General features: G+C 43.7%; 1 protein-coding gene across 1 annotated transcript in view; it reads left to right on the forward strand.

The window, feature by feature from the left end:
* The window catches only part of SCD5 (stearoyl-CoA desaturase 5), a 171579-nt gene that overhangs the window by 100491 nt on the left and 53169 nt on the right, over positions 1-17919 (forward strand). Inside the window, exon 3 of the mRNA XM_032239780.1 lies at positions 17348-17553. Within this exon, the coding sequence (XP_032095671.1) occupies positions 17348-17553 (206 nt within the window). The remainder of the gene's footprint in view (positions 1-17347; positions 17554-17919) is intronic.

The following is a 17919-nucleotide window of genomic DNA, read 5'->3' on the forward strand; positions in this document are numbered from 1 at the left end:
TCAAATACGTAACATTTATCATTAGATTCTCATACCAGTCCATTGCCTGGGGGTTGCGGACCCCTGCTCTAATGCTTCTCCCAGTGTCCAGGTACACATTTATCCTTTCATTCAGCAAAAACGTGTGTTAAGCATTGTTCCAGGCATAGGAGAACAAGACAGACAAGGTCCCTGTCCTCAAAGACAGGGGAGAGAGAGCAAATGAACAAACAAATGTATTCAGAGCGAGAAGGATGTAAAGAATTAAACAGAATAATGTGACATAAAGGGCCGGGGTGGGGCATCTTTAGAAACTGTGGTCAGGGAAGACCTCGCTGGGAAGGTGGCATTAGCGCTGAGACCTGAAGGTGAGGACTGTAGGGGAAGAGCATCCAGACAGAAGGAGGAGCCAAAGTGAAAGCAGAAACTAGGATGCTGTGTTTAAGGAGCAGGAAGATGGACAGTGTGGCTGGTCCATTTGAGTGCAAGGCCAGAGTGGGGCACGGAGGCCACATCAGTGCACAGCTGTGTCAGGCAGAGTTCAGATTTTGTTTTAAATATCACAGGAAGGCACTGCCAGGTCTTAGGCAGGGAGTGACATGGCCTAATTCATTTCCATGGCTTGAGTAAGCCTCAGACCACAGTCAGGAGACCCCAAAGATTTTGTGCCAGGTTCAAGATCATAGGCCATCCCCCAAAGCTGGGTCTCTGTGGGGTGTGCATGTCAAGGAGGAAGACTGGTATGGAAGGCAGCATCGTGAAGTACAGCTCACGCTGTTAGCAGCAGCATGCAGTGGCAGTTGTGTAGAAGAGAACAAAGCACCAGAACAGTAGTGCAGCTCAGGAATCCTTAATCTTATGTAGCTCTCTGTGGGTTCTAAGTCTCCCTTCAGAAATCCTATTTCTCTGTTACCATCTTTTTTAGCCATGAGCCCAAGCTGCAGATGTACAACTTTTCTTGTGCACATCAGAAACAGGTTTGCCTTCCTCCTTTCAATATGGGTGGATGTTGTTGGTTTTCTCCTCCGTGTAAACGGGCAGCAGCAGAAGTGGTCCTGACCTGGGTGCCCTGACAGGTTTTCCTAGTGTGATTTTGGAAGATGATTTGCACATCATGCCTCACATTGTCTTCTTCCACAGCATTTCACCATCGTGGGCACATTTGGAATGTTTGGAAGTCATGTAAAAAGAGCAAATATCTTGGTTGTCTCTGAGCAGTGAAAATGGTGATTTATCAATTCATTAAAATGTTGTCATTCCATGCGTGCTGCATTGTAACCCCTTCCATCATGAGGCTAGTCCGACAGACAAAGTGGTGCAGGTGGGAGGTGGCCAAGTGAGAAAGCAAGAAAGAGAGGGAGAGAATGAGAGAGAGAGAGAGAGAGAAAGGAAACTAGGAAACTCTCCAGAGGCTGCTGTGTGGGGCATGGCGTTTTCTTTCTGCACTTACCTGGCAGGATGAACTATATTTCCTACCAACAAAAATGAATCTATTAAGGCAGAAAATAAAATTGCCCCACCCTTTAATTGCTTATTTGTTGGGGACCTAGGTCAGTGAAAGTAGGTGAGATGAAAGAAATTACCTAAGGAAATGAACCTCAAGGGAATGAAAGTGTGACAGCCTGAGCAAGAGAGTGATTCGAAGGATCAACAGACCAACCAACGGGGCCGGTCTGTTTCTCACAGCGCCATCTCCAGATACAGCGGGAACTCTTTAATGCAGATCCTACCTGTACAATGGATACACTTCTGATCACTTTAAGGCAATTAGATTTTTATAAACTTAAAAAAAACACAATACTTTAAAGAGCTTTTATTTAAATAAATAGTTAGTAGAGAGAATTTTTGTAAGCAAATAACTATCAGATTTTACGTTAATTTAGCCCAGCATCCATATTGGAAGAAAATACTGTTGTTGAAGGTGAATTCCGCATGCAGCCCTGTCAATTGGAAATCTATTTGAAAACATATTTTCAAGCTATGTGTTTCATTCTGTCTTCTTTTCCTAAAAATCTTGAGAAGTGCTGCACACGGTGAACCTCCTTAAGCATGTATTTTCTCCCAACCTCTCTTTCTCTTAGAACCACAGAAGGTTAAGCTGGGGAAACTTAGAAGCCACGAATATAATTCTTTTTCTAACAGCTGAAGAAACCAAGGCCCAAATGTCTAAGCTTATTTTTGTTTACTTTCCCACATCATCTCCAAAAATGTTTATGGACATGGAAGAAGACTGTGTTGCAGTGCAACTCCTTGACAAGCCATTTCTCCCTATACCTGTCACCAGCCATTTGGACTGAGACAGCACATTGTCATTGCGTATTCTTTGTTCCATTACTCTCCTGCCAGACACTCTTATGCTGCTGCTTTCTAGGTTTCCCAACCCACTGATTATTTTGCATTTTGGATGATTTCTACCCCAGCTGCCTTCATTTGCATTTTTCTGAAATCAAATCTCATTGTGATAATTTCTATTCCTATTTCTAACCTCTTTAGATCCATCTGTGTTATTCCTCTGTCCTCAGTGATGTCTGCAGCACCGCCTAATTTAGTACCAATCAGAAATATTATTAACAAAATGTATAAGCCTTGTTCCCAGTCATTAATGAAGATCCTAAATGAAACAGATCTAACAGACACGGTGGGGCCTTCTGTTAGTGGCCTATTCCCCACCCCTTCATTAGCTACTGAACTGTTTTTCATCATTGGTCCTTGTTTATCAAAGTTCAGGCTTTTAAATCGTCCTGTTCCAATTCCTATTAATGCCACCCAGTGCTCTTGTCACAGGATTATCTTAGGAATGTTGCCTCAGAGCCTTATCAAGCCCCAAAGATACGATATCTACAGGAGTTATTGAATCGGCAATTTTAATTAATGATAGTATTTATTGAGTTTCAGTCACCAAATGGACATTTCTAGCTTTGCTTTTAAAAGCTCTTTTAGAAGGCAGAAACATTTGATTATTTTTACCTTCTTCAATTTGAATCTTTCATAGCTTTTCGTGTAAATCTGCTGTTTAATCACCATTACATTTAAAAGTGCATATGTGTAAAAAGTGGCCCTTGAATGAGGAGCTTACAATTTGATAGAGCTGGCTAGACTTTGTCCAATAAAGACTCTTATAAAAAGACAATGTGGAATTAAATTGCTCAGAAGCATCACACCAACTCTTAGGGCTGCAGAAATTTGAATATGGGCTAGGATCGTTGGAGAAAGCCTACTGCAGAAGGGGAGTTTTGAGCTGGACATGAAAAGGATTTGTTTAGGCAAAGAAGAGGAGGGCAGGGAAAACAACTGAGCAAAGGTAGGGAGAGAGGAATGATCAGAACATACTGTATGAGATCGCAGCATAGTTAGAAAATCATCCTGATTGAAGAAGTAAACTGATAGGGTATAGTGCATTACAAATATGACTACCCATGTGACATCTCTCATTGGATGTCTGTTAGGCTTCTCAAACTCAGTGTGCTCCAAATCAAAGTTGTAACTCTACCTTCTCCCCAAAAACTGTACTTCTCCTAGCTTTCCCACCAGAAGTCTGGGTGTCATCCATGATTTCTCTGTTTCCCTAATTGTCCCTCACCAATTTTTAAGCCAATCCCTTCAGTTCTACTACTAAATTATATCTTGAATCTACACTTCCCATTTTTACTGCCCTCTAGTTCAAGATCAATTTGTTTCCTAGGCTACTGCAAAAGCCTCTTGAACTGGTCTTCCTGATTCAATGCTTGCCCCTCTCTATATTGTAGCCAGAGAGAGCTTATTGGAAATTAAACTGCTCTCCTATAAAATAAATAAATATTTCAGTGGCTTAGCATTGTATTTGGAATGAAATCCAACCTCGTTATTATGTTCTACAGGGCCCTGCCACAATCAGGGCCTTGCACAGCAGTTTTCTGTGATCACCCCAAGCTGGTGTACTTCAGTATAATTCTGACACTAACCACCCCGGGTTAACATCGGATCCCACAAGTTAAAGGGGATCTTTTACTTGAGTGCTCCACATGGCTGCCTCTACTTCAGACACCTGCTACAAGGACTGCAGAACAGCAGTGGGGTCCCCAGGCTACCTGTACTTCCAAATGACCAGTGATAAGTTTGGGGGTTTCCACAATCTCCCTAGGTTTGGTATTTCAGTAGAATAACACGCGGAACCCAAGAAAGTGCTGTACTTAACAATTACAGTTAACCCTTGAACAGAATGTGTTTGAAGTATGCAGCTTCACTTCTGTGCATGGATTTTCTTCTGCCTCTGCCACCTCAGAGACAGCAAGACCAACCCCTCCTCCTCCTCAGCCTACTCAGTGTCAAGAGGATGAGGATGAAGACCTTTATGATGATCCACTTCCACTCAGTAGTAAATATATTTTCTCTTCTTATGATTATTTTTTTCTGGATCTGCAGAGTTATTGATTCAAAGTTGCCACATGGTGGGGGTACAAACATTCATCAGTCACTGTGCATGCAATTGGTGACATTTTAATTTAGAGGCATTTACAACCACAGATATCTTCTTTCATTTAAAAAAATAAAATAAAATTTTCAAAGCCTCTTACAGGCCAAAGGACTAAGAACAAGATCTTCACTCACTCAAGAGTTTTCCTGAGGAAAACTTAGGAGGTGGAAACAGCTTTGAACATTTTCCCACTGGCCACAGCAAATAATGCAAAAGTCATAGAGCTTTGGCACCGACAGCATCAACATCTGCACAGGAAGTGGCTCCGCCACCCAGCAGAAGGGAAGACGATGCCTGCGGGAGCTGTGGGGAAGCATCTGGGAACTCTGGGGCCTGGCGTCAGCACAGGGCTGGCTGCCAAGCACGGTGTGGGCTTGTGTTAAACTGAAAAGGTTGGAGGGGGGTATTTGGGGTGACCAGTGGTTCCCACCACAGCCAGAGGCAGCAGACTCAGAACTATGGAGTCCAGCATGCCTGGGTGGACAGTGGACCGAGGACGGTGGCAGAGCGCCTGCGGCTAGGCTGCTGCCCATGCTCTGGAGGTTGCCTCGGTCCCGAGAACCCAGGACAGCAGTAGCAGAGTGTGAGACAGGCCATCCCAGCATTCAGACCCTGCATAGGGTGCCACACACCCTGCCCTCTGCATCCGCTCTTGTGACTGGAGTCTTCCTCTGTGTCCTGGACGACGGACATCAAAGCTGCGTCCGGCCAGTGTGTGCAATAGCCAGAGTAAAGGGCTCTCCCCAAATGGAGCCCTCCTCAGGGAGGTGGCAGGGCTGCGTCTATACAGCCTCTGCCTTCAGCCTTCTGACGCCCAGGAGGACTTCCATGTCTGTCTGGGGACCCCTAGCACTCGAAGAGAACCAGAGGCTCTGGCTGGAACACCCCTGAGTTTGCTCTTGCTCGGGCCAGTGCCCAGCCAGGCTCAGATATGGGTTTGCCTCTCACCCCTGGGATGTTCCAATGCAGGGCCCCATAGAACCTAATGAGGCCGGGTTTCATTCCAAATAAAATGCTAAGCCACTGAAACATTTATTTATTTATTTTACTGGTGAGTAGTTTAATTTCCAATAAGCTCTCTCTGGCTACAATACAGAGAGAGGCAAGCATTGTATCAGGAAGACCAGTTCAGGAGGCTTTTGCAATAGCCTAGTAGAAAAATTGATCTTGAACTAGAAGGTGGTAGAAATAGGAAGTGTGCAGATTCAAGATATAATTTAGTGGTAGAACTGAAGGGATTGGCTTAAAGATTGGTGAGGGGTAATTAGAGAAATAGAGATACCCAAAGAGGGATGTCATACCAGCATCTCCCAGGAAGCGGTTAGCATAGAAGCTAGGCATTCAGACAGACCCCACTGCTGGGCAAGGTTAAGGGCACCAAAGCCAAGTATCAGGAGGCACCCATTCTGCAGACCCTTGAGATGCCAACTCTGGCCAGAAAACCCAGAGCACAGGTGCCACTGCATCCCTACAACTGGGAGCAGAGCAAACCCAGCCCTGCCCTCTGTGCCCACCCCACTGGGCAGCACAGGCCACCCCCATCCAACCACAGTGTCCGGTGAGGGTCACACCGAGTCCAGAGTCTCTTCTCTCAGGACTTGCAGCGTCTCCTCATACCTTGTCTCCTCACTTCCCCAGCCCCAGCCCCAGCCTCAAGGCTTGCCTGGGCTCCCCCTGTGCGTAGATCTTCCGTATCCCCAGTTGCAGCCACTCCCCAGGGAAGCCGGCTTGTGGGCTGAGGCAGATCTGAGAGGCTGGGGCCAGGACTTGAACAAGTTTGGAGAAGGTTCCTGAAGGCTGCTGTTCCTCAGTGGATTGAACTTTTCCTTCTGATGTGTTTATGAACACATCTCAGGTTCAGGCTGGGTGGTTTTTGAGAGGAAGTGGGAAAAGACACTTGCCTTTTCCATAACCTTAAAAACATCCGACACCCAGCCCTTGGGTGTGAAATCCACTGTGCCCCCGCCCCCAGCAGTGGTGAGCCAAGCGTCAGCCTGGCTGCCCTGAGAGACCCATGCAGCCACTGATGGAGAGCCTGCCATGGGACACCGGCTCTCCACTCAGAGGCTGCGATGCCTGTTCCCCATGTGGGGATAACAGGCGCCAGCGGCTCGCACACATATTTTTCCTCCCTGGGTAGCTCAGAAAGGCCTTGGCCCTGGAGGGGTGTGCTGCATGAGGTGTTGGCTTCTCAGGGTGGTGGGTGAAGGGTACCCCCACCCCAGTATGGCCAGGACCACCAGCACCTGCAGCAGGCAGACCAAGAGCTGCATGGGTAGCACTCTGCAGGAAGCAGGTGGTCCTGAGGGCATTGCCCTTGTCCTCATGAGTGCTCTGGATGCTCATGTCCTCTGAGGACCTGTGGCAATGGTTGCAGTAAAGCTGTGGCATGTCCATCATGGCCTCGGTCAGCACAGCCAGGAAGCCCAGAGTCTCCAAAAACAGGGCCCAGTTGATGGATGGGTCCTGATCTAGCCTGCAATGCTGGTGAAGGCCAGGACACACTCCACTTGGTCCAGGAAACTGCTCCAGTGCCAGGAGTGGTGAAGATCCAAGGATTTATGCTCAGCTCCTTTGCCGTGTGGATCTCAGTGCAGAGTTTCACCATCAGCAACACGGACAACGTCATGATTATGCTCTGCTACAAGAGAGGGAGGTGACTCAAAACGCCTTCTAAACCCAAAGAGTGTCCAGAAAACTTTAGCCACCAGTAGCACCAGACACACACAGATAGAGAAGCCATCGGCATCCCGAGTCCTCTGGATGTGCATGCACGATGGGATCCACAGGACCACCCCTCCGAAGACCATGGCCCCAGCTTTCCCGCAGGAAACCAGCTGGTGCAGCGGCACCAGAAGGTCTTTGCTTCCATCTGGAACACAGCTGACGCCCACCTCTCTAATCACATGGCTGGTCTTTCTGGTGATCTGCTCCCATCTTGAGGCTATCTAGGGGTCCATGAGAGTCGCTTCTTTAGTGTAAGAGTAGTGGAATTTTCTATCACTCAGGAAATTCCAAGGGTTTCTAAAGCTCTGTGCCAAGAACCAGGTACAAAGACCAGCTATATTCTTTATTGTGCCTAATGTGTCTTAGACCTCATCTCAGACCAGGCTTGTCCTAATACCATGCCACCTACACAGTGACTTTCTCTTAGTTCTTAGATTGTTTCAAGTCCCTCCCTCTACCTGAGACAGTTGCCCTCTCCCTCCTGCACTTCCACCTCCAACTCCTCTCAACCTGAAGATGACCCAGTTAAAAATGGCCTTGCCGGCCAGACGCAACAACCCATGCCTCTAATCCCAGCACTTTGGGAGGCCACGGCACGTGGTTCACCTGAGGTCAGGAGTTTGAGACCAGCCTGGCAAACATGGTGAAACCTCATCTCTCCTAAAAATACAAAAATTAGCTAGGTGTGGTGGCAGGTGCCTGTAATCCCAGCTACTCACGAGGTTGAGGCAGGAGAATTGCTTGAACCCAGGAGGTTGCAATATATTAGCCGAGATCGTGTCACTGCCCTCCAGCCTGGGTGACAAGAGACTCCATCTTAAAAAAAAAAAGAATTCTTTGCCTATATTAAGGCCCTCCTTTGTTCAGCTCCTTTATTGGCTTCACAGCTCTAATCTCAGTCTAAAATTATTTCACTTACGTTGACTTGATTTACTTTATGTTTAGTGTTTGCCGCCTCTGTAAAATATAAACTCCTCAATTGTCCTGTTTGTTCTTTATCTTCTGGTGTGTACTGGTCAGTAAATATTAGTCAAATTAAAGGATAAAATGTGGGGAAGATAAGAACGAGTCCAGCTGAAGAAACCTGTATGATTTTCAAAAAGAGGGGAAGTTTAGATTTTATAAGAAAAGCGATATGTGGAGATTGTCAAGTAATAAGCAAAAGAATGATAGATATTTGGGGAGTATGAATGGAAGGAGGATGTTAACAGTATGCCAAATGTATTGTGGAGAGGAAAATTACTATAAGTGGGAGGCAGTTAGAAGGTTATTACAGAATCCGAGTAAATTGATAAAAGCCTGAACAAGGGTGGTAGAGTAGAAATGGAGTGGAAGGGGGAAAGCTGGGATTGTAAAGAAGAGTGCCCATGAAATTTTTGTTCTTAGCTTTAACTTTTATTTTGAAATAATTTTTTCAGATCTTTTATTTTGAAACTAAGAGATAAGTTGCAAAAATTCATGAGCTTGTGTATAGCCTTCACCTAGATCCCCCAGCTCTTAGAGTACTGCTCATTTGCTTTATTCCCTTGCTTTTTCCTCTCTAAAGACTAGAATAATGGTCACATCACTGACCAGAAACCCTCCAAAACTCAAATTGAAAAGATTTTCAGAAGACCAACTTAATGACCAAGATGACTGTCTATACCACTTTAAAAGTGTATATTATATATGTGGTTTTTTAGAAGTGAAAATCTTATTGTAATACATTCTCATTGTTAAGAGATTTAAACAAAAGAGTAATAGAAGAAAATATGAACATCCCTTTCCTTTTTTGCAAACTTTAAGTTTTATCAGCACTTTTTAAACTAATAAGGTTGGCTTGTCAACGCTTACCTAGCTTCTAAGACCTACGTAGATCAAGTGCCGTATGAAGGCTAGGCAGCAGGTAGCAACTTGTCCTCCCCAAGCCACAATTTGCCAGGTGGTGTTGACTGCTGCCAGGCCACTTTGGGGACTTTCTGGGCCATTCTTACAGATTAGCCTATTATCTGGAGAGAAATAACTACTGACCCAGTATCAACAATGGGGAAAGCACCGAATGTTTTTCACTGTTTGAATTGGCGTCTGAACTGGAGGAGATTAAGTTTAGACCCCAGAGACAGAGATAAAGTCTATTTCTAATGAGCCTTACAGTTTCCAAGGAGTGGAGGCACCAGTGTCTTTTTCTATTTGACCCTCTTGATAGAACAGCTCCTTTCCCAGAAACGATGCCATTCAGACACACACGCACATGTGCACACATGCATGCACACACATATTTTCTACTCTAAAACCTGCCTGTTCAAGCTGACGTGTTGACATGTTGGTTCTGCTTTCTTTTTCACTACCGACTAGAAACAAAGATGTGTTATGAATACAGTGGAATTCCCTTTGGCTGTTTTGAGACTGCCTGGGAAGTCTTTTGTTCTGGAACTTTAAGCAGCCACAAATTGAATTAAGGTACAGAAAAACCATCTGGGTGTCTGATTGGGAGCAAGCATCTGTTTCCAGGTAGGCTAGGGGAAAACCAGTCAATGATTCTGATTTCAGATCTGTTGAATGGGACAAGTTAAATGCTGTTTACATTTAGCTTTCATCTTGCTAACCAGTAGAAATTATGTGAGCCTTCAAAGACAGTGTCCTCTATTGCCATTTAGATGACTAGATTCAAGAATTTATTTTGAGCATAAAAGGAAGCTGGGGAGTATTTCTGAAGGAGCAGGTTGCTTCATACCTCACTTCGGTGGAGCTCTTGAGATTGATGACCTTTGCTCAAGTCCCAGATAACGCTCAGGGGCTGCACATGTGGAGAAAAATCACCTCATGATCAGTTCCAGTCTCTGCAGTCTCAGTGGGGACCCCATTCAGGGACATTATCGATGATGGATAGTGAACTAATGGAGGCACAAGACACAATGGGTTCAAGCAAGGGCACTGCCACATCACTCGAGGTGTGATTGGTTGATTAGTTGCTGATGAGAAAAGATAGAAGAAGGGTGACATAAAGGTGTATTAACTGACTGGATTGCCAGATGAATCTTACTGCTTCGAGTTTTTCCTAAGGAAACGCTGCTGGCAGAAGCTGGGTTGTTTTCACTCAGGAATATAGAAATGTTTTATATATCCATTGGGGGGAAATAGGGGAGGGACAGTGAGGGGTGGGGAGTTGGGGAGAGATGTCATGGGGAGAAATGCCAGATATAGGTGAAGGGGAGGAAGGCAGCAAATCACACTGCCATGTGTGTACCTATGCAACAATCTTGCACGTTCTTCACATGTACCCCCAAACCTAAAATGCAATTAAAAAAAAAAGAAATGTTTTAAAAAAATATCACGTTTCCCCTGTGTTACAAAAGAATAATCCATTTATTACAAAAATTTATAAAACACAGACAAAATAAAAAAGTCACCCACAGTCCCACTTTCCAGAGAAAACCACTGCAAACAGGTTGGCTAAGATATTTCCTTTGTTTTTCCCATGCTCAAACATACATTGTTATTAAAAATGGATTCATATTGTTTTGAGAAGTACCTTTCTTTTTTTTTGCAACAAGATCTCACTCTGTTGCCCAGGGTGGAGTGCAGTGATGCAATATCAGCTCACTGCAACTTCTGCCTCCTGGGTTCAAGCGATTCTCCTGCTTCAGCCACCTGAGTAGCTGGGATTACAGGTGCCCACCACCACGCCTGGCTAATTTTTATATTTTAATAGAAACTGGGTTTCACCATATTGGCCAGGCTGGTCTTGAACTCCAGATCTCAAGTGATCCTCCTGCCTTGGCCTCCCAAAATGCTAGGATTACAGGCCTGAGCCACTGTGCCCAGCCAAGAAGTACTTTTTTTTTAACTGCTTTTCCCTTCATCTTTCTAGGTCAATACTACATACAATAGCCTTTCTTTTTTTTGTTGTTAGTTTTTAAATACAAAACTAATAGAATTCTTTTTAATAATTTCAGAGTATACAATCAAGCATAAAAGTATTTCTCCTCATTCCTACCTCCCAATTTGACTCCCAGGAGGTAACTCTAAGACATTTTTTCTTACTATTTCTTTCTGGAAACTGTACATGCATGTATATATAAACTTTTCTTGAATGTGTACACACATACAAGTAGTATTTAATTAATTTGTTTATTGTAAGATAGTTAATCAAGTCTTGTTACGGGGAAATGCAGGGTCTTTCCGAGTTTTGATTGCGGTTAGCATCCTTGTGGTTAAATCTCTGCACACAACCATGATTTCTTTAAGATAAATTCCGGAAAATGAATTGTTAGATTAAAAGATATGCTCAATTTTAGGGTTTTGATATGTAGTGCCCATTTGCCCTTCACAAACTTTCTGCCCACTTTACATTCTCACCAGTAGGCAGCATTGAATTCTTAATTCTTCAAACTTTTAAATTTGAAGTATAATGCACACATCAAAAACTGTACAAGTGGCTGGGTGTGGTGGCTCACGCCTGAATCCCAGGACTTTGGGAGGCTGAAGCAGGAGGATCCCTTGAGCCCAGAAGTTTGAGACCAGCCTGGATAACATACTGAGACCCCATCTCTACAAATAATAAAAAAATTAGCTGGGCACAGTGACATGTACCTGTGGTCCCAGCTATTGGGAGGCTGAGGTGAGAGAATCGCTTGAGCCCAGGTGGTTGAGGCTGCAGTGAGCCATGATCGTGCCACTGCACTCCAGTCTGGGTAACAGAGAGAGAGCCTATCTCAAAAAAGAAAAAAAAAAAGTGTGCAAGCCATGAGTTAGACTTGCACCGCTCAGTGGGGTAGTCACTAGCTGCATGTGGCTACTGAGTACTTGAAATGTGGCTAGCCCATTGAGGTGTGCTACAAGTGAAAAATTTCTCAGACTTGGAGACTTGGTACCAGCAAATTTCTAAGATTTGGTATAAAAAAATAATGTACAGCATCTCAATAGTTTTTATACTGGTTATATGTTGAAATCATACTATTTGGGTATGTTAAGTAAAATATATTATTAAAATTAATTTTACTTGTTTTCACTTTTTTTTTGTTGGTTTTTATTTAGTTATTTGTTTATTTGTTTGTTTGTTTTTGAGACAGAGTCTCACCCTGTCACCCAGGCTAGAGTGCAGTGGTGCAATCTCAGTTCACTGCAACCTCCGCCTCCCAGGTTCAAGTGATTCTCGTGCCTCAGCCTCCCAAGTAGCTTGTATTACAAGTACACACCACCACGCCTGGCCTATTTTTGTATTTTTAATAGAGATGGGGTTTCACTATGTTGGCCAGACTGGTCTCGAATTCCTGACCTCAGGTAATCCACCCACCTCAGCCTCTCAAAGTTCTGGGATTACAGGAGTGCGCCACTGTGCCCAGCTTCTTTTCACTTTTTATTTTATTTATTTTTTCTGTGACCCAAGTTCAATCAAAGGTCATTTCACTTTTTAAATGTGGCTACTAAGAATATTTTAGTTATATTACGTGACTTGCATTATATTTCTGTTGCATAGTAGGACTATGGTGTGGCGTCTCCGATAATGAGGCCTACCACATACACTCTGGATTTGTTCTGTTTCTACTCCCTTCTCGCTCTCCCACCTACCTGTGCCTCATTTATGCCCAACGTTCTTAGAACTAATGTGGCCCCCTGTGATGCTCCAATTTTTGATCAGGAATAATCAATAAACATATGGTGAGAGTGCACTTCTGATGGATTGCAGAGTAAGACTGTGATCTATTGGAACCTACGATTAAATGTAAACTCTAAGTTGCAAATTTAATACAGTAATTTGTTAATTGATTTGTTTGAATGTGTAAGTATTTAGGCTTCAGGAATTACTGCTGACTTCAACATCATATCTATCAGAATATGTACATGGGACGGATTACCCAGACTTGACAGTCAGTTCATGATGGGCATTTGTCATCTCTGTATGCCTCAATGTTGTTTTTGTTTCCTATGAAGCAAAGATGATGGAGTGGCACACATAGTTTTAGACAAAGCTATCAGCACCCAGCACCACGCACACACTAAGAGGAAGAGAGATTATCAGGATACCACTGGGGGTACAGCTTCAAGTAAAGTTGATCTCCATTCACTCCCTGCTTCCTGAGGTTGAGATGGTTGGCCCATCTCTCCCTCCTCATTAATCCTCAGCTTTCCCTCTGCTTGTTGCTAAAGCACATACTGACTGTACCAAAATGAGCTCTAGGTACCCACACCTTTTCAACACAAATGCTATTCACAGGTAGGTTCTTTCCCCTATCCACCCACCCACTCCCACTCATTCCAGAGCAGACAAAAGTGCAGGAAAGTAGGGAAGACAGGTGATTGGGTGAGCATATAAATCTTGTTCCCTTTCTGCTGTGTTGTTGACTCACATCTTGTTCTTTAATTTCTTTTTTTAAAATTTATTTATTTATTGCTGAGTTCCCAAGAGCTAGAAAATATAACTTATTCTTTGAGTCACTTTTTCACTGGACTCTGCTTTACAATTGAAAACAAAACAATAACAGGGCATTCAAAAATACATCTTAAAGTATTTTTGGATTTATTGTGTGATTATTTGGAATGTGGCCAAAATTCTTGCTTCATTCCACTGTTGTAGTCAAGTGGCTTCTGGTGGAAAGGTATCCAGGTGAAAGGAATGAAATAAATATCTCTGTTTCAACTTGTCTTCATCATCATGGGTGTTTTTGTTGTTGCATTATGATTAATTTTGTGAGAATAATGTTTCTAGCTATTTGAAACTCTTCACTTAGAGTTTCTACAAGATTGCATGGCATTGAATTAAACAGCCATGTATATTATTCATTATCACGCTGCTATAAACATCTACCTGAGACTGGATAATTTATAAAGAAAAGAGGTTTAATTGACTCACAGTTTTGCGTGGCTGGGGAGGGCTCAGGAAACTTCCAATCATGGTGGAAGGTGAAGGAGAAGAAGGTGTGTCTTACCATGGTGGAGCACGAGAGAGAGAGAGAGAGTGAAGAGGAAACTGCTACACATTTTTAAACCGTCAGATCTCATGAGAGCTCACTATCACGAGAACAGCATGGAGGAAACTGACCCCATGATCCAATCACCTCCCACCAGGTCCCTCCCTCAACACGTGGGGATTATAATTAGAGATGAGATTTGGGTGGGGGCACAGTGCCAAACCATATCAAGCCAATAGAACCTTTTAACAAAAAGAACAAAAGTTTCCTATAAAAGACCCCTCCCCACAACATTTGGAGAATAAGGGAAATATCTTGTTGACAGGAATTTGAACTGAGAACCAAGAAAGTGCCATCTTTGTTCTATTATTGTTTTGATTTGTTAGATGAACTCACAGAAATGTCCTCTAAGCTTCAATTTTGCCATCTGTGAATGGGGGACAGAGTGTTCTTTCTATGTCATGTTCAGATGGGCACTGCAATAAAAGCAATAAACTAATGCAAAAGGAAGAAATTATTTCTTAAACCACAGTAGTCTTGATTGACATTTGAAATTCTTCCACAGCTCCAAATTCTGTGATTCTAAAAAATAAAATGCTTTCACTCTTTTCAACCACCATGTTTAAAAATACTGGTAAAATCTAAAGACCTCTTTCATATTATGGTAAGCTAGGCTATAATTTTTGACATACATAAACTTCCAGGGTGCTGTTTTCTCTCTTCATATTCAAAGCTGAACATCTACTTGTCAGGACTTTCTACTTCCTCTCTCTCTGTTCCAATACCCAAAGGTTATGTGGATTTAAAAAATTTCTCGACCAGCCTGGCCAACATGATGAAACCCCCTCTCTACTAAAAATACAGCTGGGCGTGGTGAGACACGCCTATAATCCCAGCTATTCGGCAGGCTGAGGCAGGAGAATTGCATGAACCCACAAGGTGGAGGTTGCAGTGAGCGGAGATTGCGCCACTGCACTCCAGCCTGGGATGAACAAGTTTGAGTAACCTTCCAGCGGCAGTGGGTAAGCCAAAGAAACCAAAACCTCAATGAATCCTCTTTGCATTAAAAGAACTGTTGGAATTCTGAAAACGAAACAATTCCTTCCCTTTTCAGGGCCAGGGGTTGAGATCAGCCTGGGCAACAGGGCGATAGAGTGAGACCCCATGTCTGAAAAAAAAATGTTTTTAAAAACTAGCTGGGCATGGTGGTGCACACCTCTAGTCCCAGCTACTTGGGAGGCTGAGGTGGGAGGATCACTTCAACCCAGAAGGTCAAGGCTACAGTGAGCTATGTGATTGCACCACTGCATTCTAGCCTGGGCAATAGAGCAAGACTGTCTCAAAAAACAGATAAAAACAAAAACAAAACAAATCGTTTTCTTCACTTCTCATCAGAAGGATGAAGCTAATCTCTATGAAAAGATGGACTCCTGAGAACATTACCAATTATTGGATATTATGGCATAAAACGCTGTTACTATTGTCATAAAAAGGCTAATGTAATATAATATTTAAATTTATTTTTATTTTCAGATTAATTTTCCTACCAAAAGCACTACTTCCCAATCTAATTCATCTTCTCAGAGTTTTGAAAGCATCATCAGATTAAAAAAAAATATTAGTGTAAATTGAATGTCTGTAGATCTCAGTGACCCACTGCTATAGCTAAGGTCTCATTAATTGTAATAGCCTAGATGCCATCAATTCTCGCCCCTCACAAGAATTGTCCCCTCTACTTGACTTCGATAGCTCAGCCCCCTGACAGCCTCCCATGTCTCCCATTACGAGAGGTCCAATAGGATGTGCTCCCTACGTGCACTGAGCCCCACTTCAGCTCTGCGGACTTGGTGGCCTCTGCTAGACTCTGCTGCCTGTCCTTCTAGGGTCACCAGAGTCTGTCTTGGGGCTCCAGTGAGTGCTACCCTGACCCTCAGCCACTGCTGCCTGTCCACTTGGTAGATTGCCAATATACCAGGTTCCCAAGGAGCCAAAGTTGTCCTCGCTCCGTTTCAGTTACACTCTGTTAGAGCAGTCCTAAAATGATGCCATTTGTGCCTTGGTATTTTGCAGAGATTTGAGGAAATAGCTATTTGGTTTTTTTATCTACTGGCTTCCTGCTCTCTGTGAGTCAGACATGAAGAACATCAGAGTGGGGAGGGAGACAGATCGGGGCCAAGAACCAGCATCCTTCTTACTCAGGACTGCCCCTCTCTTCTGACAACCAAGATTTCATCCTAAGAAGATCTCTCCCTTTTTTTTTTTTAACCTTTAACTTCAGGGGTACATGTTCAGGTTTGTTACATAGGTAAACATGTGTCATGGGGGTATGTTGTACAGATTATTTCATCACCCAAGTGTTATGCCTAGTACCCATTAGCTATTTTTATTATCTGGAGTAGCAGAAGGGAGACTTGCTTCATTTTAGTGACACGCTTGACTCTACTTGACTCCACAAGGACTGAACCCTCTGCAGGTATCCTACTCTGTTCTGGAATTCTCTTGTAGTAAAGCCTCTCCCCCTCCCACCACTCATGGAAACGTTACACTAATAGGTTTCTGTGCACACCCTTCACTCTCGATAGGTCGCAGTGTGTTTTGTTCCCCTCCATGTGTCCATGTGTTCTCATCATTTAGCTCCCACTTGTGAGAATGGCAGTATTTGGGTTTCTGTTCCTGTGTTAGTTTGCTAAGGATAATGACCCACAGCTCCATCCATGTCCCTGCAAAGGACATGACCTTTATAGAACTACCATTCAACCCAGCAATCCCATTACTGGGTATGTGCCCAAATGAATAGAAATCATTTTATTATAAAGACACAGGCACACTTATGTTCACTGCAGCATTATTCACAATAGCAGCGTGGAACCATCCTAAATGTCCATGAGCTATAGACTGGATAAAGAAAATGTGGTATATTTACACCAGGGAATACTGTGCAGCTGTAAAAAAGATCTCACTTTTCTTGACACAAATGATCTAGAAGACTTCAGTCGCCCCCACCAGAGCTTTCCTTTAGGTCTCTGCACTAGCTCACCCAACAAGCCTGAACTTCCTGTAGTGGGCAAGTCCCACACACAAGCTGAGATCCTGTTAAGTGAAGATTTACTCTTATTCTGATGAAAACCACTCCAGACCACAGGGGATTTAACTTGAGGTTGAGGGACTGTGGGTTGAAGACAGGAGGAATGTGAAACCAGCAGTAAGGGCAGGTGGGGGAGGGGAGGCTGGGAAGCTTCCCAGGAGGACTCCCGGTGGGGTGGTTATCTCTTCACTCAGGCTCTCATTCTCTCTCCAGAATGACATCTTCGAGTGGTCCAGGGACCACCGAGTCCACCACAAGTACTCAGAGACGGATGCTGACCCCCACAACGCCCGCCGGGGCTTCTTCTTCTCCCATATCGGGTGGCTGTTTGTTCGCAAGCATCGAGATGTCATTGAGAAGGGGAGAAAGCTTGATGTCACCGACCTGCTTGCTGATCCTGTGGTCCGGATCCAGAGAAAGTAAGTGAATGGGCATTAAAGAGAGCTACCTGTCCCTCGGGGGCCAGGACAAAGAGACAGCACAATGAGGTGGACTCATAACCCTGTAGCATCCTCCTCAAGCATTTGCCCTAATGATTTTTTTGCCTTATTTATAAGACTTGTCTCTGTTTATTAATTTCCTTTTGCTCATTAAATTTTGCCCATTGGCACATTTGTTTTGAGTTTTAAGTTTCATTTTTAATGGATTTCCTTTAAGCCAGTGTCATTATCTTCAGATTAATCTTGCATGGCTGATTTCACGGAATCTGTTCCTGTGGTTCCCCACTGCCCCATTCATGATTCTCTGGAGTATCAGAAGGGGGGCTTGCTTCATTTTAGTGACAC

This window comes from Sapajus apella, unplaced genomic scaffold, assembly GCF_009761245.1.
Source record: "Sapajus apella isolate SASKATOON/1434 unplaced genomic scaffold, GSC_monkey_1.0 scaffold45, whole genome shotgun sequence".
Lineage (NCBI taxonomy): Eukaryota > Metazoa > Chordata > Mammalia > Primates > Cebidae > Sapajus > Sapajus apella.